Source organism: Streptopelia decaocto, assembly GCF_964273445.1.
Source record: "Streptopelia decaocto genome assembly, chromosome: 1".
Taxonomy (NCBI): domain Eukaryota; kingdom Metazoa; phylum Chordata; class Aves; order Columbiformes; family Columbidae; genus Streptopelia; species Streptopelia decaocto.
Window position 1 is genome coordinate 92,285,108 of NC_138663.1, and position 24,371 is coordinate 92,309,478.

Sequence of the window (24,371 nt, forward strand, 5' to 3'; positions counted from 1 at the left end):
TGGCAGCAGCACAAAAGGTATCCAAAAAGTGGGGCTGAAGGTTTAATTAAAACCTTGAGAATTATTAAAATATAGGTTTAGAAACTACTTTCAAAGTCCTTGTGTGTTGCTTATTCAATATTCATCCAGTTTACAGAGCTTTAGCACCACAGATGCCAACGCAAGATGAGAATCAGCATAATCAGTCCTTGTGCCCTGCTGAGGCTTTGCAAAGTGACTGTGCACAGACAGTAATCAGCTGATAAAACCATGGTGCACTAAAACTGGGTGCCAGTAATCCTGCTAGGGTGCTATATTTACTTGGTCTATATCGGTCGTGATCTGTAAGAGGTTTAAAGTCACTCTCAAAAGCAGAGTTGGTGTTTGAATCATCATTGTTGGGAAGCAAGAATGAACATTTGGATGAATAAACACTGAAAAAGGTTACTTGGTCTGTTTGCTATGGGTGCTGCTGGATCAGCGGATGACATTAATGCTATGGAAATTCACCATTGGTACACAAAATTTATGAAGGAGTGCCCTTCTGGACAGCTTTGTCTGCATGAATTTAAACATGTCCTGGATCTACATGGACTTACTCCAGAAGCTAACAGCTATGTCGAACAAGTATTTCACACATTTGACATGAATAAGGTAAGAATTCATTCTTAACTTGCTGGCTTTCTTATGGATGTATCATTTGATGCATTCGGCGACAAGTCTCAGAGGGTTGCCAACGCTGACTGTTCAGAGGTAATGGAAGTGATTCAGAGGTGATTCAATAGAAAACCATGGGCAAATAAAAATGTGGCAGGCAAACCATTTTGAATGCACTGTTTTCAGTACATTTTGTCATTTTGAAAAATGCATACAGTCATTCTAATATACATTGAATAGTTTCTCATATTGGAAACCCAAATTTTTATTATTGTTTTCATCGTGTGTTAATAATTGGAAGTTTTATTTATGTAACTCTGCCTGAAAAAATCTTTTTTAAAGCGATATTTGGCTGGGTCCATAAGTATTAGGACTTTAAGAATATGCAATAGAGACACAATATGATTCCTTCTGTCACCAAATAAAATATTGCTGGATGAATTCTGAGCACCTTCTGTGGCCTAGTTTGGTATCAGTTAATCCCCCTTTTCTAAAAACACATCTGTCTGGTTTTGATCTATCATCCCAATTTTCCTGCTTAACATCCTAGGTCATCCCAAAAGCATCTAGTGGCTGTTAGTTACATTATTGTTTATGTTCTTCCAACTCAGGTTCCTTCTAGTCATGATACCCGTCCAGAAGACTGTGTCTTGTTATTTTCCCCTTAAGCCAAAATAACACTTTCTATCAAATGCTACAAAAGAAGTGGAGAATCATGTGTAATTCCTCCTAAAGTGTTTGTCCTTGACTGTAATAAGGCTTAGGCTAAACTGTCAATGCTGCAGAAAGTCTTCTTCCAGCTAATAGAACACATGGGCCCATCATGGTATAAAAACTTATTTAAAAAAAAAAAAAAAAATAAAGCAGCATTAGTGTTCTCTACCCATGTCATTGGTTCCAATGAATTCAGAGATGTGGTTTAACAAATTCCGAGATGTGGTTTAATAACCCAGCAGGCAGCTAAACATCATACAGCAGTTCAGTTACTCCCCCTTTGTGGGATGGGGGAGAGAATTGGAAAAAAATAAAACTAGTGGGTTGAGACACAGACAGTTTAATAGGACAGAAAAGGGAAAATAATAATACTAATGAGAAAAGAATATACAAAACAAGTGATGAACAATGCAGTTGCTCACCACCTGCTAACTGGTGCCCAGACAGTCTCCAAGCAGGGGCCACACCCCCACCCCTGCCCCCCCACCCCAGCAAACTGCCCCCAGTTTTTTGTTCAGCATGATGTCATATGTTATGCAATATCCCTTTGGCCCAGTCTGGGTCAGCTGTCCTGTCTGTGTCCCCTCCCAGTGTCTTGTGCACCCCCAGCCTCCTCACTGGCAGGGAAGTAGGAGAAGCTGAAAAGTCCTTGACTTCATGTAAACATTGCTCAGCAACAAACTAAAACATGGATGTGTTATCAACATTATTCTCATTCTAAATCCAAACACGGCACTACACCAGCTACTAAGAAGAAAATTAACTCTGTCCCAGCTGAAGCCAGGACATAATGAAAAATGTGTTACTACATGCATGAGTTTAGTAGCAGGTTAAAACTGGTCCAAATTGTAGCCAGAACTACTCAGTTTCAATTTCCAGAAATGGCCTTTCTGTTCTTTATTACAAAATGAATTATATTTGTTTCTGAAATGCTGAGAGTATAAGGTACCTCGTGGATTTTTTACACCAACCTTTAATTTCTTGTATGGTCCCCAGTAGATTAAGAATTCCCAGAATCAGTACCTTTCTCACACAGTTTTCTTGTTATGCGTATTTCCACAGATACACCCCACCCCATTTTTGTTGCTTTTGGTATTATGTCATTCTTCCTTACATAATCTTCAAGTACCATTCCTATAAAATGAGGCTTATCATGTGCTCTTTTCCCTCCCTCCACCAATTACCAGGTAAATGTACTGGAATTTGATTAAGTAGGTGTTAGAGCGAGATAAGGACTTAGCCAAACCAGTCGATTCATTGTGAATCACGCTAAGCCATTTATTACAGAAACAAGTCTCCTTATATACGTAACTATATTCTAATCACGCGTCCACACTCCAAGCATGGATTCGCTAAATGAGTATCGTGGGCTGTCCGTGCTCTGGAGTCTCACTGATGATACGTCCGATGACTCACGCCACGCCAGGACCCCGGTGATTGAGGAACGCCCCTCTTTCTCACAGCAGACTCTGATCTCAGCTTCTCGAAGAGGCCTTGAGATTCCTTTGAGCCTGACTAATTCAGCAACAGGTCTTTATCTATCAAGACCCCTCCACACTTCCCCCTTTCTTTTCCTGAATTAGTCAGGCCCCTTAAACCGCACGGTGCATCATTTTTGAAATATACTGCAACATAGAACACGTGATTAACAACATAATTACAATTACGTATAATGCAGTTAAACCTTACTTAATAAGATCAAACTACTACCTACCTATTCTTAAAACCTTAATTCTACTATGACAACCTTATTAACACACTATTTTAATAGATTCAAAATAACCAGAGAAGTTAATACAATATATTCTCTTAAATTCCTAAAAGATCTATAACTGCGCAGTTTATAGGGTAACATACTTAATACCATCAGTATATACTAATAATTGAATTAATATCTTAAAAGTTATCTTAACCTATTTAAAAGATCGATAGCTTAACCTTAATATCCCTTCTAAAACTTTATCAGTTGCTAAACTTAGATTACTATGGTAGAGATATCTCATAATTTTACCTTATCTATGCATTAACTATGTAATCATAATATCACCCTTTTGGATCTCCTGCTGATTGTTCAAATTGCCATTCTCCACAGAAGGTACACCACCTGCTTGCTAATAGGCTTCTAGACCACCAGGTCTGCGAGCATCTGTAACACTGAATTGGGATCCATGATTTAAATCTGAAACAGTCCTCACAACTTATCTCCCTCCTGTCCATCTGCATCCGTTGAATCTTTGTTGAATCCACTTCAATCCTCGGCCTGTAACGACACAAACATAACCTTTTCCCCAGGTTATCAATTTATGTGGCCTTTTTAATTGACTAGTGATTTGACCATGACTAATGTAGGTTCTTTCTGATTTAGCATAGTTTTGGGTCATACTTGCAAAGTATTTCATCACATACAATGCTTTTGACAATTGGTTTTGTGGTGTTTCCCCTACTTCCCCCTTTTTTTTTTTTTAATAAAAACAAACAAACAAACAAACAAACAAAAAGTTCAGAACCAGATACGTGTGTTAGAGGTTCCTCCTTAAAAAGCTCTAAGTAATTTAAAGCTGTGCCAAGTTCTGCTAATTGGGTTGAACCTTCAATAATTTTTACAGAATGATGCCAATTGTTATCTTCACACCAAACCACTACAGCTTTATGAGACTTCCTAGAACCACCAACAAAAACTTTGCAAGTATGTAGGATCAGACCAAATACAAGTATGGCCTATGACCTGATGTTAAAGACTTGCAGGTTCTGCAGCAATTTACATTTAGGCATGCCAAAAGCTGTGCTGTTAAGAAAACCAGCTAGTGCAATTTATAAAGACATAGATTACAAATAAAAAATCAGAATTAAATTTCACAAATGGTACATATATGACAAAAGGATCATGGCCTATTAAGACTGAAATTCATTTCCTGCATTTTCTTGATCAAAGTGACAATTGGTATATAACAGTCAGTATATCAGTTTGCTAGCAATCTCATCATACTGTCCCACAATAGCCACAGGTTGTTTCTATGTTGTAGCTATAGACAAATCTGCAAGTCCAACCGAATGCAGCCAGCCTGTAAGGTTGTCATAAATTCATTCCTCAAAGTTTCTAACTCCATTTTGGCTGTCATAGTTATTGGATATTGTTTTCCCTTACCAGATCGAAATCCTGTTTCAGATCTATCAGTGTAGAATTTGCTTTATCGAAACATTGGCTGTTAATACTAGTGGAAATACAGCATTTGAAATTTCCTTGGAGATTTCTCACTTGCAGCAAGCAGATCTGCACCATCCCAGCAGCTTCTTGTAGGCCATGCAACTAAACAGAATTCTCAGAAAACATTATTTGAGCTTAATTTACTTAACAAATCTTAACCTAAGAGAACTATAGGACTTTCTGGCAACTATAAGAATTTATGTATTAAAACTTTGTTCCAAATTTGACATGCTATTGGTCTCAAAAAATGGCCTTTCTTTCGTTCTCTCCCATGACCTCAAAAGCTAGCATGGTGAATTTACTAAGAAGTCTCTTACAACTAATTACCACAGAATAAGTCTATCAACAAATTTTTGGTTTAATTCTCCAGTTTCATTAGAACTATGGGTCTACTAAGGATGCCTTTAAACTTCACCCTCGGACTGCTCCATTCAGTATTACATCGCTGCAGTAGGGGGGAGAGAAAACCCCCCTTTCACTGCTTTAAAAGCAGGCAGCCAGGTTTTTCCATTTTTGTTTTTCTTTCTCTTCGTGCTGCAGTTTAGAGATAACCAAGGTCACGCAGCTGGCATCATGGCTGGTACGAAGTGGGAGGCTCTGGGAAACTTCTCAGTTACAATGAGCTGCACACAGGCCTGGGATGTTTTGGTCTTTTGTTTTCCCAGTTCATTCCAGCCATAATACACTTTATATGCAATTTCAAGTAGCTCAACAATAGTTACATTCCTTAGCTCCATCTACCTTTTACACTTTAGAGATGTCAAAAAACAGTATAAACCAGTATAATAAACATCAATCCATTATTCTATTTTCTTAAATCTAAATCAGTTAATATTCTAGCAACTTTTAAATACAACCTCTTCTAAATTCACATCTATCATAGTATTTTAACAATTTAAATGCTTTTCTAACAATATAAGCAATTACTCTAATATGTAAGGATGCATCCTAAGGGGGAGCAAGGTGGAATTTTAGCCGTGGAACCGGTTCCCATTTTGTAATTATCTCCCCAAACAAGATTCTTTTGGTACCAAATATGAATATGCAAACCAAAATACTGAGCTCAGATGTGAAAACCAAATACCCAGTTCAAATATGCAGATGGATCACAGTCACACTAATTTAAGACAATATCTCAATTTTTGCATTGCACCTCTGGGCCGCTCACTGCTCAGCCAGGTGGAGGTACCTCTGGGTCTCCCTGACAAAAAACGTCAGTGCGCGCTGAAGCTCCATCGGCCCCCCCGCCGGACTGAGCAAGGCCTTCTTTTTTGCTTTGTTTTGTTTTCAGTGTCTCATCTGGTGCGCTACAACTGTTATTCCAAAACCAGGATTCTTTACTTGATGTGCATACGAAAAAGCCAAATCTAGTGCACCGACATGAGAGACAGCCTGTCAGAGAGTTGCACAAGTCTGAATGCTGGAGTAAAGCTAGCATGCTGGAGAGAAAAATAACAGCTACCACACGCAAAATTTTTACGATCACATTCAAGCAGTAAAGAACTAAATTACTCATGATCTTCTGAATTATCACAAAATGCACATATTGAGTCAACGGATTCTCATGATTTAACAGACTGTGAACTTATCGTACCATATAGCACAGACCTACCAAAATTGCAACATACTTAAACAGATACCCACAAAGAAAACAGGTTAATAAGGAAAGCATCTTGCAGACTCTAACAAGTTTGCTGTGACCTGTGTGTTATCAGTTAACTCTCTCTCAGCTTGTTGAAGTTCAAATCGCCCTGCCTCTAAAACTGTCTGAAATGATTTAATGATTTCTTGTAGGGATTTACTTTGCTCCACTCTTCTCGCCCTAAAAACAACATTAATTGCAACAAGATTCTATTCTCCGGACACTTAGCAGCCAACACTGACTTCAATATTTAACAAGATCTTCCTTCCTTATAATTCCGAGTGCTTTCCCAAGTTTTAAAACACCTCCCAATACTGATTTTTTAGGAACACAACTGAAAACAATTATTCCTGACCCCATCTTGTAAGTAAAAACCTTGAGAACAGGGAGGGAGGGGAACGCACAGGTCTGCTTGAAAACAATTAACTCACATTCCTGACAAGCTGCTTGATTTTCAGAGAGGCAATACACAGGAGCACATAATATGTACTGTAAAACTTGCAAATAACATGTTGATAGCAAACATTAGATTCTCTACTGCTAATCTCAACACTCGTGCTTCCTTAGCTGCTAAGTTTTCAACCTGCTTACTGATGGCCTCTTGAAGATAGTCAATAAATTGCATGTAATTCTCATTGGGACCCTGATTAACAGTTGCAAATTATTTGGCTGTTTTGTTGGTTTCAGACACCTCTCTCATAGCTTGATATGCAAGATCTGTTGACTACCTCAGGATTTCAGAAATTTATCGTGTCTGTAGCTGTGGTGTGTCAATTAGTGTCTCTTCCAGGAGTTGTGGGATACCTGCCCCTTTCAAAGAATCCGCATTGTTCTGTCCTAAATGCTCTATAGCTGTTACATTTCACAGAGTTCTTTTGCCCAGTTCTCATCCGGCAACTCCTTCTGCTCTTTCGTAGGAGTTAGAGGGTTGAAAGACAGTAAAAGCAGATTGGTAAAATTGGTAAAAGGACTGATAGTACACTTGTTTACGACTTTAGCATTCTCATCTGTCACAGGTTCTTTGAGCAAGTTGTCTGACTCCAATCCTCTGGACTTGCTGTTCTCAGCAGGGTTAGATGACGGTACAGGAGGCCACCCGCTCGGCATTTTTCCTCCCCCCGCCCCAGACTGCTGTATCATCGGGGGGACGGCACAACGGGGGATGGAGTGGGGAGGGGGTCAAAAGACACGATCCGGGTAAACTTCACAGTCATTTTTAGGTTTGTTATCAGGCTGCAACGCTGGAAAAATTCTGGCAACGGTAGCCCGCTCGGCCTTAAAGTCTTTTAAGGTGGAAATTTTAAGCTTCTATGTAGTCACTAATGATTTAGTTTCTTTATCATCTCCATTGCTGACCTTATTCCATAATTTCTGCCCTTTATCATCCCAAAGTTAATGTTTAAAAGCCTTCTCGTTTTCTCCTGGGTAGCCATTAATTCTGTACCGAATTAATAGTCTACATATGTTACTTTCTTCTTATTTAAGTCCTCTCATAGAGAGAATAGGCAGGAGGAGTTTAACTATAGCTTCTTCCTCGAGGATATATTTTGCCCCATAACTTCATTCTCCCCTCCTCCCGCTCCCAGCCGCTCACCCTTTACGGTGACTTCTTCAATTAACGCGGAGTGTCCGTACACTCCGCCCGGTTTTCAGTCCAGCTGATCCGCCTCCGGCTGGGCCTGCTCTAGGCTTTTCCCCAACTTCAGTGGTACGCCGTTCAGAGTATCACGTCGGGGTCACCATTTGTTAGAGCGAGATAAGGACTTAGCCAAACCAGTCGATTCAATGTGAATCACGCTAAGCTATTTATTACAGAAACAAGTCTCCTTATATACGTAACTATATTCTAATCACGCGTCCACGCTCCAAGCATGGATTCGCTAAATGAGTATCGTGGGCTGTCCGTGCTCTGGAGTCTCACTGATGATACGTCCGATGATTCACGCCACGCCAGGACCCCGGTGATTGAGGAACGCCCCTCTTTCTCACAGCAGACTCTGATCTCAGCTTCCCGAAGAGGCCTTGAGATTCCTTTGAGCCTGACTAATTCAGCAACAGGTCTTTATCTATCAAGACCCCTCCACAAGTAGGATCACCTAACTCAATAAATGTGCTAATAACAGATGACAAGCAAACTTCTAGTCCATTAACAGGCAATCTGACTGGCAGAAATTGTCAATCTGCTGTGTTCTTTTCAGTTAATAAATCGATGCATTATATTCCCCAGTAAAGTTTTTTCAATGTTCCCTTTCTTGGGTAACACGCATGGACAGTGTCTGAGCTCATCAAAGAACTTTTTCAGTTTAGCTTTAATGTGTACTGCAAAAAGCCTTTGCATATCAGTGCTCTTGACAAATATTTGGAAATATTTCCAAAATTTTTTTAGACAAATACTTTCAAAGCAACTAGTGACTTGAGGATGTTTCAGAAAATAGAGTCTGCAGCTTCTTTTAGTTACTCTTCAGAAAACTGAAACATGAAATAAACACTACCTGAAAATCAGGCTTCTGTCAAGACAGTAGCATAGCAGGGCAGGACCAGCTACAGGCACAGGGAAACGGAATGTTTGCCATGAGAAGTAAGAAGTACCCTTCAAATAATTTTGCACCTACAGAAATGCCTAGCAGAACTTGCTGCTACTGCTGATATTGGTCTATATATTTGAAAATAGCTTTTGTGCTCAGTAAATGGTGCATCTGGTACAGGCAGAAAGTGCAGAATAAATTAGATACAAACTGTCAGGGTACAGTTGCTCTTTACCACCTTGCTCCCTCCAGCTTTCTCTACTATTTGCAGTCTTTGTAATACTGTGTTTAATCAACACTGTAACAGTTTTCTTCACTTGTCTGTATTACTTACAGTATTGAGAATGTGCATGTAGATGCTGACATTTGCTTTTTATATACTTCAAGCATTACAATACAACATGTTGCAGTTGTGAAGAATACTTTTCTATATCTAGGTTATTTAGAGTACCTTTCTGTAAGGAAAAATATTTTGCAAAAGTAGCCAGTCACTCTGTATGAAGACAAGCCTTAGGTGAACCTGGAACCTGTCTAAACAGGCAAAGAGCTCCAAACAAAAAAGGTGGAGAGCTTGTGGGGGCGGGAGTTGGTTGGGTTGGGTTTTGGGGGGTCTTGGGTTTTTTTGCTTTTGTTTGTTTGTTTGTTGGAGTGGCAGGGAATCTTTTCTGGTTGGTTGATTTTTTACAAGTTACCAATCACAGGGCCTTCTTCCCAGTACAAATAACTTAGCACTCAGGGAACATCTTGCTTAAGTTATCTGATGAATATTAAGATGTATGCCTTAAAGTTGTCTGCCTATACACACATCAGAGTTTGACTGTTACATAGTCCTGTCCATCAATCTCTGATCCCCTTCTCCCATTTCCTCATAAATTTTTAATTTAGCATATTTCACTGGCACTTCAAAGAGCAGGCATTTCAGCTGATTAGTTCCTAAAGTTTTAATAAAATATGGCAGCTGGTTAGCAGGGACACACGCAGGATGAATGTCCCACTCATGCAGAATTCAGCTTTTATTCATTGTTTAAGGCAACAGCTGGCTGCAAAATAATCAGGCACTTGTTTCCTTTTGCCTGGTTAGGATACAGGGTGGAGCTGGGGTACTGGGGTGCAGAGGTTTATGAGACAAAAGACAGAGTCTGTACAAATCTAGGCTTTTGTTTTGCTGTTCCCAAAATAGCTTGTTTAATTGATGTTCCATGTTAGACAGAAAAAGATGTTTCAATGTTTCATCTGTTTGGAAGTCTTCCCCCCATTTTAATGAAATTAAACAACAATTTGGCCTTTAGGGCTTCATAAAATCCACTCTAAAACTGCTTATGCTAGGCTTATAACTTCATTATTTAATAATGAGCACCAGCTAAAGATCTGATATTCATTTCCAGTTCTGCAAGATGTTTTGACAGTTCTCTATTAGCTACTGTAATCTGAGGCATAGTTTTTATTGTATATTTTCTTAATTGAGCTGTTGCAGCAGTAGGCCCAGGAAAAGTTATTCAGGAGGCAGGACCAGAATGGCACATTCAGAATAGTCACATACCTGATACTGTATAGTCTGTATCCTTTTGCAGCTGAAAATAATATGAAGAATATGGCATCTACTTCCAGAAAAAAAAAAGCTGTCAAGTTTTTTCTCCTTGTCCAATCTATTTGTACAATGTAGTGGCTTGAAAGGTTTAAATGCTTAGAGAAATGAATCAACTAAACTAGAATGTTCTATCTGAATGTTTTACTTTTTTCCTTTTTAATAATAAACAATCTATTTTTGTTGACATGGCAACAGTATAATTTTTAAGAAATGGCGACAGTATAACTACATGATTGAGATACACAACATGTAGCATCTAGATAAGCTGTAGCTCAGTTTTATTTTTTGCTTGTCTTGAATAAAGTCTTGTGAAAGCCTCACTAAAAAGCCTGTGGCAAATGAGAACCAGGACCTCTCAAGACACATGCCAGGATTCCATAAGCTTCCCCTTTGGGATTCACAGCACATCTGTTTAGTTTGCTATGAAGTGTATATTTATCTGTTATGATATGTGTTTCCTGTGAAGCCATTCTATGGGGCTTCAGGCTGGCTTAGGGAACCAACCTACATAATAATGAGCTGTTGGTATACCAGCTTGCCAAGATTAGCACATATGGGATTTTTATGGCTTGGCGTGGGGCTTTCTCAGTAACCGTATCCTTATACTGTTCTTGATCATTCTGTCTATATCGACACTTTTCTAACAAGAGCATGACTTACGTGTAGTACAGTCAAAATGCATTTGTCTTCTGGATTCTGGTCTTAATACAGAAATCCAACTCAAGGCTCCTTTCTGTGCTTAGCAGAGCTGAAGGATCTTATTTCAAGATGACTCAGCTCTTCACAGATTAGATGAACCAAGCCTCCTCACCCTTCTTTATACTTCAGTGGGATAACTACCTACCTGATTTGGTCATCAGAAACTATTTAACTCCTTCTTAACAGAAGAAGATATATTTTTGTTGGTGTGAAAGAAACCACACATAAACCAAGGTTCTGAAGTGTCATAACATCTTGCCCACTGTGATACAAATTTTAATATATTTTAGAAGTTGAAAATGGCAGGGTTAGTTTTCTTTTTTTGTTCTAAAGTCTATATTTTTTTTCTTCTGTTAGAGGATCAGATTTTGCTGCTGCTGTGATGGTAAAAGTCACTGCCAGATCTTTGACATTACTGGATTAAGAAAATAATTTGGGATCTAACCTCTTGCAGCATGTGTTCGGCATTTAGGAAGTGAGATTTCAAGCAAATCACAGATTTTGGTGTGCTGCAAGCATCTCCCTGAACCTGAAATTGCTGTAGGTGCCTCTATCAGCTTCCAGTTTCTATGATACTGAAAGTGCCATGCTTTAAATATTCAAATTTCTATAACTGTACTATCTGAAAACCTATCACTGAGACTGTGTGAACAGAAGTGTGTGTTAAGTGGATTATGCAAATGAAGCAATGTGATTACTTTTTCGTGCCCCCCCACACTCTTACTGTTTCAGAATTATATAAATCAGGACATGTTCCTAGTTCTTTTTATCTTAAGATTATATGACAATTATTTATCACATGCTTGGTTCAGATGGGATGTTAAGTAAAATTCAAAGCATGTACTTTGAATTGGAGAGTTATGAAAAGTCTCCCTTCAGTTAAAAAGTCCCCTTCCTTAATTTCACTAGTTCTGATTCATATCCTTCCTTCAGGTTCTGGTGTGTGATTTGCACCTGTTTTTTATTTAAATAACCTGATGTCTACTGTGAGAGATTATCAGAGCATTTGTTTTCAATGCTGAAGTTATGATACTGTATGGACTGTTTATCAATTATCTTCCTTCAGCTGGATGAACACTTACTGGCGTACACCAGAGCCACCATACACCTCATCAGCATTTTGCAGGATTTACAATTCTCCCTGTTTTCCCAGTGGCTGAATGCAAGGCCCTCCCAACAAAGCACAGCAACACCATTTCACAGTTTAGGAAGCATTCAAAGTCATCTTAGCCAGCACATTTTCAGTGTGAAGCATTTTAAGTTTAGCAAGGGTACCAAGACTGCAAACCTGGCACAGGATCTTGCACAACGTGAGCAGAAATTTCATATTTTGTCCTCAAAAGAGCCCCTGCAGAAGCAGGCTGAGCCCTGTGAACACGTTGAGGTGTTGCGGTAGCTCTAGCTAGAGAGAAGCAGCCACCTACTGACGAGCCTGCTTGCATTCAAACAGGCTGCAAAGAAAGATGCTGCGGAGATTCTATTTTTGCCTAATCCAGATCTGTAGGGATCTTTAAGAGGTTTATAGTAGTTTTACAGCTCCTGGTCTGTTGGTGAATTCTAGCTGGATATGAGCCAGGGAACACAGGAGCACTACGCAAAGGTAAACAGTGCGGCATGCATAGAGAGAAGGTGCTGGGGGTGCCAGGGAATCAGCTGATAAGTTTGCTGCAATAGAAAACAGCCAGTGGTACCAGAAATTTATGAATTGTTGCCCTTCTGGGCAACTTAGTCTCCATGAGTTTAAGACAATACTGGGTTGAGCAGGCGTTTCACCTCTTTGACATGAATCAGGTAAAGAAAATTTCTCGGACTATTTTTGTCATGAAATGTATGTGTTAGCATGAACAGTAGAGGACTTTGGCCTAGTGATATCAAATAAGAAGCGTTAAGTAACCATAATTGGGATTTTTCTCATTAATTTCCAGCAGCTCTGCAGTATTATTTGAACTTAGAAAACTGGATTTGTTGGATTCTTTTCAATGTCATTTAAGCTGTTTAAGAGAAGAGCTGTTCAAAAATCTACTAAACAAGATTGATTCCTTGTAGGTAGGACTGGGCAAGAGTCCTAAAACCCTCATGTTCCCTTTTTTTACTACTAGAAGGTTGTGTAAATATATTTCTGTCTTCACTCTCCTTTTCAAATATTATTTTCCTCACCATTTTCAAAACAAAGTCTCTTCAGATCTATTGAGCTGCATTTTTGGACAGTCACAATGAATTTTTTTTCCTTTATTTTATTAGCACAATTTTTATTCTTATTTGGAAAGTCTGTAGAAGAGTAATATAACTGTTTTAATTCCCTACCCAACCCTTAATAAAGCAACATTTAAAGCTGAGCAGTGGAAGGATGGCAGAATTGAATTTTTGCATAGATCAGAAATCAGAAGACAGTGTTACTTCTTCAAAAAGATAAATGGAAAGAATCAAGAAATGCAGTGGAAAAGTACAGTCAAAATGGGAATAGGCAGAAATAAGATATGTAGATACCAGGCTTTGAGGAGGGCAAAGAAATAAGTGAAATGTAAAACAAACAAACAAGAAATCAAATTGATAAAGTTCAGCCACAAGTATAAAGATGGAAATACATCTTTGAAGAGTAGAAGGAGGAACCAGTGTCTCGTGCCTTCTTCATACGTTAATTGAAACCCTCGTGAAACTCAAATGCAAGCTGTGCAGGAAAAGTGTTGAAAAGATAGTTAAGATCTTAGCAAGAGGTTCTTTTTCTGTCAGAAACAGAGAGGATAACTTGGACAAAAACAACATATGAGAATAAATGCGGCAGTTTGCGCAGCTGCCGCAAGAGGGAGAAGAGGCTGCTGGCAGTGTCAGCCACAAGATCCAGCCCCTCGGGGTGTTTCTCCACACGTCTTGCCTCTCCCACTTGCCCAGAAAACCACTTGGACAGGGATTACTAGACAGAAATACCACCGTGCTCTTCAGCAACCGCAACAAACCCTTGCCTTGCTAACCAGAGCCACTGGGAGATGCAAGTTGCTCAGTGTCTGCTCGGTTTGGGGAAGAGTCCAGACACCAAGAAGGAGAACATCTCCAATCAAAACAATGGTACCTAATTAGGGAAGACAGCCTCTCCTTTTCATTAAATGTTTAATGATGTCTCTCTATTGGCTCAGTTTTCCCTCTTCCAAAATGCTTAACTCAGTGGAATTTATAGCTGGTGGATGGGGAGGGAAGAAAAAAAAAGATGCTTTAATATCCAAAATTCTTCCAAATGGCTGTGCTGTGCAGGCAGATAAAAACAGGAAGCTGGGATTTAGAGTTGTGTAAGGATCTATATTAAACATTATTAACTGAAAAAATCCAAGTTGTCTAAGCTGAAATCCTTAATGAAAACAGCTTGCGGCATCAAAATGTCATTCGGGTGGGGGTTATTTGGGGGACTTTTGAAATAAGAATTTATTAACTTAATTTACTTTTTATAAATTCAAACTAATGGTAGCTACAGATGGTTGAAAACCAAGTATTTAAATTTTTTTAAAAGTTAAGTATTTTGTGGTTTATCACCACCACACACACATCCCCCTTCCTCACCAGGTTATCAGGGTGTAAAAGTTGAATGGTTTCCTCCCTTTTTACTTCTCCCAGCTGAAGTCTGGACATTGCATTGGCCTCTCAGATTTCCCCTGGCTGAGAGGTGTCTTTCCCTTCATTTCTAGTAAGACCACTTAAAATTAACAGTTTAACAGTCACCACACTTGCCTCTCCGTCCTTAATCAGAGGTTGTTGGTCCCATTTGCAGTTCCCTAATGACCACAAGGCAAAGCGCAGCCCAAGCTCTTGCCAACCCTGAGTTCAGGAAAATCAGTGAATGTGCAATACCTACAAAAACGGAAGTATTCCTGACTTATCCTCCTGATAAAGGAGGATGCAGCTCTTTGGCAGCTAGAAACCTTGACTTAAAAAAGCAGATTCAGGAGTGGGCCTTCATTATGTTAAATCTTTAGCTCCAAATGAAAGATGTAAAGTCAGTATCTCAGAGCACCTCCCATAATCATTAAAATGAAAACAACTGCACTACAAATGGTTCTGTGGGAAGTGTAAGTCTATTTATTTCATTAGGCACAGTCTGTTGGTTATTTATAGATATCAGGGCATTGTAGCATGTGTGGCTAACACCACCCACAAAAACATGTCTGGAAGTAGTTATGACAACAAAAAAAAAGCCTAGGCTAGACTGTGTGCAACTGAGATAAGCACAATTGCTTATCTCATCACCAGAACAAGTATCATTGTGCTACACTCATAATCTCCATGTCAGGAATAAGGAAGCAGTAGTACAAAAAGGAATCGGACATAATAGGCTTCTACAGATGTACTTTTAAATGGTCACTGCCTTCTGTTTTGGTTTTAAATCCATACCCAAACCCAAGGAAAACATTACTTTTTAGAAATATAGTAGCAGGCAAACAAGGAATGTGATTATTAACTAACAAAGCTGTGCCAGTGCTTGATCAGTGTTTTCAATGATAGAATAATTAAGTGATTGTATATATATTCCCACACAATTTGCTGTGTATGCCATGGTTAAAACTCCATAGAAAGTAGAGACAACATCTCTTTTCCTCATCCCCATGCTTGAGTTAGCAAGAATTTGGTGAGCTCTCCCCTCTTAGGCAGAGAGACTGGAGGTTGTGTCTTACTAGAATGTTGCCTCATTACTGCAAAAGTTTTCTAGTTTATGAAGCAGAGGAAAACTATCCTTAAAAGAAAGCCACCATTCCGATTAAGAGACAGGAAAAGGAAATGCTAGCTTGGTCCTTCTCCTTGTACCATGCATAAGAGGAGGAAAGCAGAATTTAGAAGTTAAACACTCATTCAAATAGTTAGAAAAGTGTAGGCTGGACCATAGGGAAAAGATGGTGATGCTTGGGTCCTCACAGTTTGGGATTTTAAAAAAAAAAAAAAAAAAAAAAAAAAAAAAGAGTTAAAGCCTTCATGCCTTCATGGGGCAAATTTTCTGACCAGGATAGGCCACTCCAGCTCCTGATTGAGAATAGCCCCTTTCTACAATTTCGTATCCTGTCCAGATGGCTCTCTTTCATTTGGGCAGCCTAGGTAGTCCTTCTGAAAGCACCTCGCCCAGGTCCGCTTGAGCTAGGAAGTAGGTTGCATCTACCTTAAGAGGCATAAATGGACTCTGAAGCTGGCTGAAGATGAGGGGTAGCCATGTGCATGTGAGGAGCTGGCAATGAAGTTAAAGAGAGGGAGATGGCAGGACAGGGGGAAGGAAATGATGCTCTTAAGTCAGCTGGCTAGGCTGGGACATGGGAATGCAGCAGTGGTGCTTTCTGTGGTCCTGCCCAGGTAGCTGCCTTCTGAGACTGAAATGAGCAGATCTCTGCATGCACCCAGCACTGGTAGGACACAGCATCTGATAGCAGTGGAGTCCAATGAAGAAAGGGAATGGAAGAAGAGAGATACAGGGCAAAGTCCAGAAGCACAAGCTGAGCCACACAGGAGAGAGAACTGGCATGTCTCAGAGCAAATGGCACATAGACACTGCTGAGGAAGGAAAAAGGGAGTGGGCAGAGTGAGCAAGAGTGGACAATAAGTTAATTACCAAAGATGACACAGCTTCTAGATTAAAAATCTGTAGATAACCTTTTATTCAAATGCATTTAAAACTTGGCATTTGCCACTTCAAGCACTAGTAGTTTTTTTGTCACACACTTCAAACAGGTAGAGTTCACTTGAATCTCTCAGAGTTGAAAGATGTGTGACCTCCTTGTTTCACAACACAGGGATTTAGCATCTGCTGCCTACAGCCAAGTTACTGCTGCTTTCATAATACCCAAGAGAAAGAAAATGTCATCTTTATTATTTTACTTTTCTGCCATTTTTTTATATGAGGGTAGTTCCTGATCCACCCTGCTGTGAAGTTTTTTTTCTAAAAAAAAGAAGAGCAACTGCTATTTTCAAACTGTCAAAAGACTACCTCTTTCTCACTTGTAAAAACATCTAGATGGCACAATCCCTTCTCAAACGGATGAGATTTTATACCATTTTTAGAGCAGGATTAATGACTCCAATTTTTTTTCTATATTTTCCTACAGAGAGAGTTTTGCTCTACCTGCAGTGTGCATTTGCTGTATGTCCCATGCTCTTACAGTTTAGAAACAGTTGGTCCTTGAACCAGCAATTTTCTTTATTATAGGACCATTATTTTCAGTGCAAGTACCTAGTCCCACTGTTGCTTGTTTGTATCTTTTTCTTAATGCCCAGAATATTGTACAGACTCCAGAAAGCTTCTTGGTATCTCTAATATAGATCTCAATAGATACTGTAATTTTACCTTCTTCCTTCAGCTTCAGTTCAGTTTGCTACAGATTCGGAATCATTTCACTGGGCTTCCTGTAAACAAACAATTCTCTGTACCCATTGTTTCAGCATTCTTCAAAATGGCTTTGCTATATTAATTTCATCAGTTCAGCTTCACATTGTTGTGAATTTTTCTGGTTTTATTTATAAAAGTAGAAATGTTCCATTCCTGCCGGCTTCAGGAACAGGTGATTTCTGTAGAATTTCTACTGCCTCAGCACACATTTCATTTGTGAGTTTATTAAGTGCTGTCAAACTATGCAGTGGGTTATAAATTTCAGCCTTTCTGTGCTCCGTAAAACTCACCTTCCTTTTTTTGTCAGGTATAATATCTGCTATTATATACTATTCCAGTCCCCCACTAGGAGTGAGGGATGCTTTGAGAATGAAGTATAAATCCGATCACTTTTTCCCCAGGCATTTTTGCTGTCTTTTACAGGTGTTTTAGTTACTGTTATTAAACTAAAGGGATCCTGAAAACAGGTATTAAAGTTGGAATGATTGTAAAATAACTCTCTCTTGTAAGTTTTTTACCAGAATCTGATACAAAATCTGATAAAAATCTGACTTCTGAGGGCCCATCTTTAAGTCAGTTGCAGTGGTCTCTCTCGTGTGCCTCAGTCACGACGGGTACAATTCCCCAAGAGTTGCTATCAGGAAGCAAGCAGCAGTAGTGTGTTTTTCAGGGGCAGAAAATAGCAAGGAGGGGAAGGGGTTGAGTAGATGTGAGTGACTCCCTAGTTGCCTGTGCCTAAGTGGGATCCTGTGAACAGTGCTTGCACAAGATCATGTGAAGAGATGTAAGAGCGCTGTTTATTGTCCGGTGGAAGAGATAAAAGAGGGAGGATAGCTAGCACTGGGTGAGCTATTGATGGACTGTTCGTACCTGATCACATCATATTAAGATTGCAGCCTGCCTAAGTCTTGTTCCTGGTGCCCTGTCTTTTTCTGGTGTTTGACACTATGACCAGTCATTGCTTTAACAGCACGGCATGATAGCTGAAGAAGAAAATTCAGGATTTTTGTCAGACTGCATATACCCAAGAGGTTTGTCTGCATATTTCCTTTCACGTCCCTTGTCCTTGCTTCCTTTTCCCTCACCCCCACTGCTCCAGCCGGAACTCGCCTGCAGACAAGATGCCCACACAAGATGTGTCCCCACTCTCCCTCAGTCATTGGGAGCACACAGCAGCTCTAGGGCTCAGAGATGGTCTTTGGGGGAACAACGCACACCAACTACCGAATTCACTGTGTGTTCTTTGCCTAATGAACCAGTTTGGGCTAAAACAACAGCAATGTCTGCATCTTCCTGATTAATCTTCAAAAGTTCATGGGCACTTGAGGAGTGCTCAAGCTTTCTTACTCTTATTCCACATGTTGAAGTATGTGGTATTAAACTTAGTGATGTTCTTGTAGAGAGAGCTGTAGCATACCCTGTTAAGAGAAGGGAAGTCCTTCCCAAAAACTGTCCTGAGCCTGCACAATATTGATTGCTCTCTGGCTTATGCTGGGCTGAAGGGAGGTTGCTGTTTTTCATGAGGCACTCAGGACCTCACAAGACTGTGCTCCTTAACTCCAATGTGCGATTATAAATCAAAAAGACAAGTGGGAGTGTCTTGTTTTTGCATTTCTAACATCCTATAGTTTTACACCAGTATTTATAGTTCCAAATTTGTGTGTCCTATAGTAATGTCCCTGAGCCGCTCATCTCCTTGTAGAGAAGCTAATCAGTACAGGAGTATTATTGATACTTAACCCCTTCCCTGACCTTACAGAGGAAGGAGTTCAGCTCCTGAAAGCTGTAAAATACAAAGCAGGACTACAGAACTGACCAACAGCGAGGAAACTTGTATTTAATTCACTTCTTAACCCAAGTTGTTAAAAAAGTTAATGCAAGAGATTCTTCTTTTGCTCAGGTTCTGTCACAAGGCTGGTGACCAAAAATGTGTGTTTTATCTGGGCACCATGCTGAGAGGGAGGAAATAGGATGCAATTGCACACAAACACAAGATACCACACAGCACATTCATGACAAGCAGTGAGTGCCTCAAAGAGGAGTACAAAGGGCTCTGTTTTCAGAAAGGCTTAAGCCACCTACAACAGAGAGAATGTTATAAGGGGCATATCTTTTTGCACTCTCAAACTTTTCCATCCTTACTAACAGCAAAAATTGTAGCTATTCCTTACGGACAATTGAGGATTAGACTTCTATGTGTTGCTAATGGTTCGCATATAATTCGGTCAACCACTTTGAGGATTTCCTAATTTATCTTTTTCTAATATGCAAGTTCGTAGTCAGTGGGATAGTCTGGATTTTCATGAACAATAATTTGAGCATGGCTCTCTAGCCACATTCTGAAATCCCACCTGATTTAGAACTGGGCATTAAAGGTAATCTCACATGAGTACGGATAGTCACTAAATAAAAATAGAAACTTACGCTATAAGAGGTTTACTATGGTCATTTAAATGCAGAATTTGTCTGAGTTCTGGTCATGAGCAAGATTCTGGACCGGAGAGGTATAAATGTGAATAGGAAAAAAAGATACACTTTCTACATAATAACATGGGCGCCAAAGAATCAGTACCAGGTGATGATCCTATCCCAGAGATGCACCATTATTACAGCAAGTTTATGAGAGAATGTCCATCTGGACAGCTTAGTCTGCATGAATTCAAGAAACTCCTGGATCTGCAAGGCCTGGATCCACAGGGAGATGTATACATTAAACGAGTGTTTGATATCTTTGATCTGAACCAGGTAAATCTTCTTTTCTTTCTTTCTTTAATCTCATACTGCTGCTTTGGTTATGAGTTGTAGCCTGCACGCTCCTCTTTAGGGGTCTGCTCACAAAACTGCTATTGTGGACAGGGTTGCCATTATGGTACACCAGAGGTGAAGAAGTGGGACTGTGCTTTGAGTAGGACTCTTCTTAGTACTTTCCAGGGGCACTTAAAAAATGTCAAGAAACAATTCTGAAAATTAGATATAATTTGCAGTTTACTCATTATTCTTCTATCCTTTGCTTATCCCATACTTGTATATAAGTGTATGTAAATATTGGTATGCTCAAATACAAAGTTAAGAAGTTTTTACAACAATGTTAGAGGGGAAGATATGGTTTGCACTTAACTGATGATAAAGTGCAGCATAGATAAACAGATTTGCTCAAAGTACTGTACTGAACTTGTGGCAGAGAGGAAAACGTAACTCAGATGATGAGATCCCACACAGTTCCCAAGTTACAAGACCAAACTTAATGAACAGGTCAAGCAGCCTCTCCAGGTTACATTTCTAAGTTTCTCTCCCTGCTACTGCAATAACTACTTGTGATTGCAATCAGCTCTCTGTAAGGTAGCTGGCTCCCAGACAAACAATATATATTTTCCTTATTTGTACAGAAAAGGCCAAAGCCATGGTCATCTGATACTTGTGTACAGCACCTTTCACTAGGTGGAGAAGACCTTAGACCATGTGGTTGTGAACAGAACAGGCAAAAGACATCAGAAGATCTAACAACTGACAGACAAGTGAGGGTTGTTTTCTAGGTCTGTCTTCAGCACTGCCTCATGTAAGGTCCTGGCGCTGGCCACCTTGAGCTCTCCTCTCATTGCAATGCCAGTGTGTCCAAGGGCACTGCCTGTCAGCACACACTCTGCAGAACTGTGAAACCTTCGCATTTGTGAGACCTTCAGATTCTGGATTAATGTAAAAGTGAGGAGTGTGGAATAAAATCAGGATTCAGAAAGAGCATTTTCTCAACATTAGTTGCTGTGGCAGTGGCCAAACACAAAACAAAGTGGGAACCCTCTGCTAATTGTTGCTTCTCTATCTGGTGTCTCAGAGCTGCGTCACCCTTCCTTGCAGGCTGTCATCACTCTTATATATGAAGCAGTCAAGTTGCCAGACAGCAAAGCAGCTTTTCCCATAAAAAGTAGAGGGCAAATGCTTGTGGGGACTTAATAAATGTGTTTTAAGCATAGAGGGACAGTATGCATAGTGTGGAGGACAAAGATGCAGGAGGAGCTGCACCAGGATTGTCAGCTGGAGAACATACTGTCTTTTCAGCATGGCTTTCAGGATCACCATCCTGAAAGATCTCAGCTGCCTCTTCTCTGGGACCAACTCCCTCTTTTACCAGGAAATTTCTTGTTACATCTTTCTGAACTTTACCACATCATTGTCTTCATTCTCATCTCCCTCAGATGAACCAAGATCAGCTAAGGCTAAAGGATGGAAAAACAGAGTAATGATGAGGAATTCAGTCTCACAGTAAAACTGCTTCATCGCCCATCATATTGCTCATCACCACACCTTTCAGGAACATATCCCTGCGGGTCTGCAGGTTATGGCTGTACAGTTGATTCAACAGAAAGCATTTCCCGCTACTGTCTTCTCCTGTGTCTCTATTTCATTATGCTTGGGGTCACAGATACCAGACCAACGAGGACTGGCCTGCTTGATTGCAACAAACTGGGTGGGTTGGAACAGCAATCCCTCCACCAAGAAGGCCATATGTGTCCAGCACCAGCACCTCAATATCTGTCAAAAAGGGACTGGGTCACTCAATTTGAGCAAATCTATGGATTTGCCAGCCTTCAGAGCTAAAGACTTTTCCAAACCACCACATGCATGGCCATTGACAGCGATGGTGATCCTTGAACCCCTCTTGGAGTATCTTAGCATAGTACCTCTTCCAGTCTCTATAGATATCACTTTTTTTCCAGGTGTTTCATACCTAGGTTTCCTGAAAATTTCAGCTCTCTGTGTAATGTGGAATAGAGATGTGGTAACAGCAAGGAGATCCCAACCTGTAGATTAGCTTCCAAGGTAAAAGAAAAATGAGGAGGAAAAAAAAAAGGGGGGGGGGGAGAATGGGTATTAAACAATATAGTATCTGGGAATCAAACCCGAGTGCATCAAAGCTCAGAAATCTGTACTGATCACTAGTTTGTAAGCCTTTGTAAGGTATGTTAGGTACTGAGAGAGTCAGCCTTGCTAGGGACGGAAGTCAGGGAACGATAACTTACTCTGGCATATATTTGAGACCAGCAGAGATTTTTATTCAGAATAAAAATTGAAAGGAACTATTTAAGATGTATGATTTATATCCTGAGCCCATAACAACTTTTTACAGAGCTTTACAGACTTGTTGTAGTGTAATCTCTATTCAGTATAATTTTTGCATTTCTGTTACCATACAGCCTTTGTTTCTTTTTCTAATACTGTTAATAGCACTGTTTTCACAAGTTTAATTATATTTTTTCTTTTATTACCAAGATTAATGACCACTATTTTTAAGGTATACTTTTAGAAATAACAAGCATCAATCAAACACTTTTCAAGTACATGACTATGATGCTCTTTAGGCGGTTAAGCTGGGAATAAAGTGGCAACAGACCAGCCTCTCAGGGCAGGAGAGAGGAACACTGTATGTTACTGATGAGGTAAAATAAGAGGATCTCCATATTCCATACAGTCACTTTTTGTTCTATGGCCTTTCTACAGCTTTTTCTCCTCCCAGGGGTTTTTGGCAGAAATGTAGGCTTTGACCCTGAAAAGTGCTTTTAGTTAAGGGCAGATGTGTAAAGAGTGGTCAATGGATGGCTGACTGGGAGTATCACACTGTGGGCTCTGAAATGGCAGCTCTAATTGTACAAGTAAGGGGTCATTATCCTTCCATGACATTATGTAGAACATTTAGGCACTGTGCAGTATTAAACATATTATAATCTTTCACCTCCAAGCCACAGATGTTAATGGATGTGAGCAGCTGCATGCATAACACATGAATTCAGAAATAAATTGGTTATTTGAGTTTTTGCTTACATTCAGTTTCTTTCAGTACTATAGCATCTTCTCAGGTTTGTAGATTGAAATTGTATTTCCTTTGCTATTGTATTCTTGTCTGGTTGTTGCTTTCTAAAAAAGGGGCCATTATGCCAGTGAGTGGTGAAGTACACTAAACTTCTTTACAGAAATTATTTCCTTTCTCTTAATAATACCCTTTATAGAGAAGTGCTGTTCACCTAGACAGCTAGCAAACTTGAACCTTCCCCCATGCTTCCTCCAGCTCATTTTATCACTATATGACCTGATTTTTTCCTTATCTAACTTTTTGTGGCCAGACAATACCCTGATTTAATAGTGGGATTTTTACAGTTGAAAATTGTCATGATTTCTGTCGCTGAAGCTCATGTATAAAAGCATATAGTTTGGGGGCTAGCTTACAGTTGCTTTAAATCTAACGAAACTCACTCTGGAAAACTTAAGTCATTTAATAAGGTCTTCTACTCTCAGCATAAAATATATTTTTCACATGCAGGCTTCTGTTTTCTCACAAATAGGAATCTGATCAGAAAGCTTAGTTAAAGTGTTAGGCCAGAGATTAATGTGCATTTCCAATTATAGCAGCCTAATGCTCCTTTAGTGAACTTGGGGTCATCCATGTTTGGAGGTATTCTGCCATAGAATGAGATGATAAAACACTCTTCAAAGGTGCACAGACTTTCTCTGCTATGTTTCATGCATGCCCAGTTTAAAACATCTAGCAGGTAAACTGTGGAACAATAACCTCATAGGATGTCAATGGGACTTGGCAGGTGCGGGGCCGTAATTACAGATGTGAATTGCATTTTACCTCCTTGTTAGCCTTGTTGCTTCCAGATGAAATATGTTACAGACATGCTTCTCCTACTTAGGATTTCCATTTTTAAAAAATCATCTTGCCTGTAAACTGGAAAGAGTTAAAAAGGAATTGTGGCAGCATAGTAGTTGCTTCTGACAATTTGTGATAGATTGAAAGCCTACTCAAAGCTTGTTTCACTCAAGTCATCCATAAAAATACCAAGAGTAATTCAGTTGCAAGCCAAAGATTATCTTTCTCTGGATTTCTTTAGGTTGCAGATAATAGAGTAGTTCCACTCCCCACTCATGGAAATGACTGTGGTCAGTGGACGTACAACAGGAGGGGTACATCTCCACATCAAAATCCAGTGTCATGTAGAGATGGAGGCTGCCTCTGG

The 24,371-nt window shown here is 39.7% G+C and overlaps 1 protein-coding gene across 1 annotated transcript in view; it reads left to right on the forward strand.

Moving 5' to 3' along the window:
• Nucleotides 1–441: 441 nt before the first annotated feature.
• GUCA1C (guanylate cyclase activator 1C) overlaps nucleotides 442–24,371 on the forward strand; it is a gene marked incomplete at its 5' end in the record, with an annotated part of 41,651 nt that continues 17,721 nt past the window's right edge. Inside the window, one exon of the mRNA XM_082052250.1 lies at nucleotides 442–633. Coding sequence (XP_081908376.1) covers nucleotides 442–633 — 192 coding nt within the window. The remainder of the gene's footprint in view (nucleotides 634–24,371) is intronic.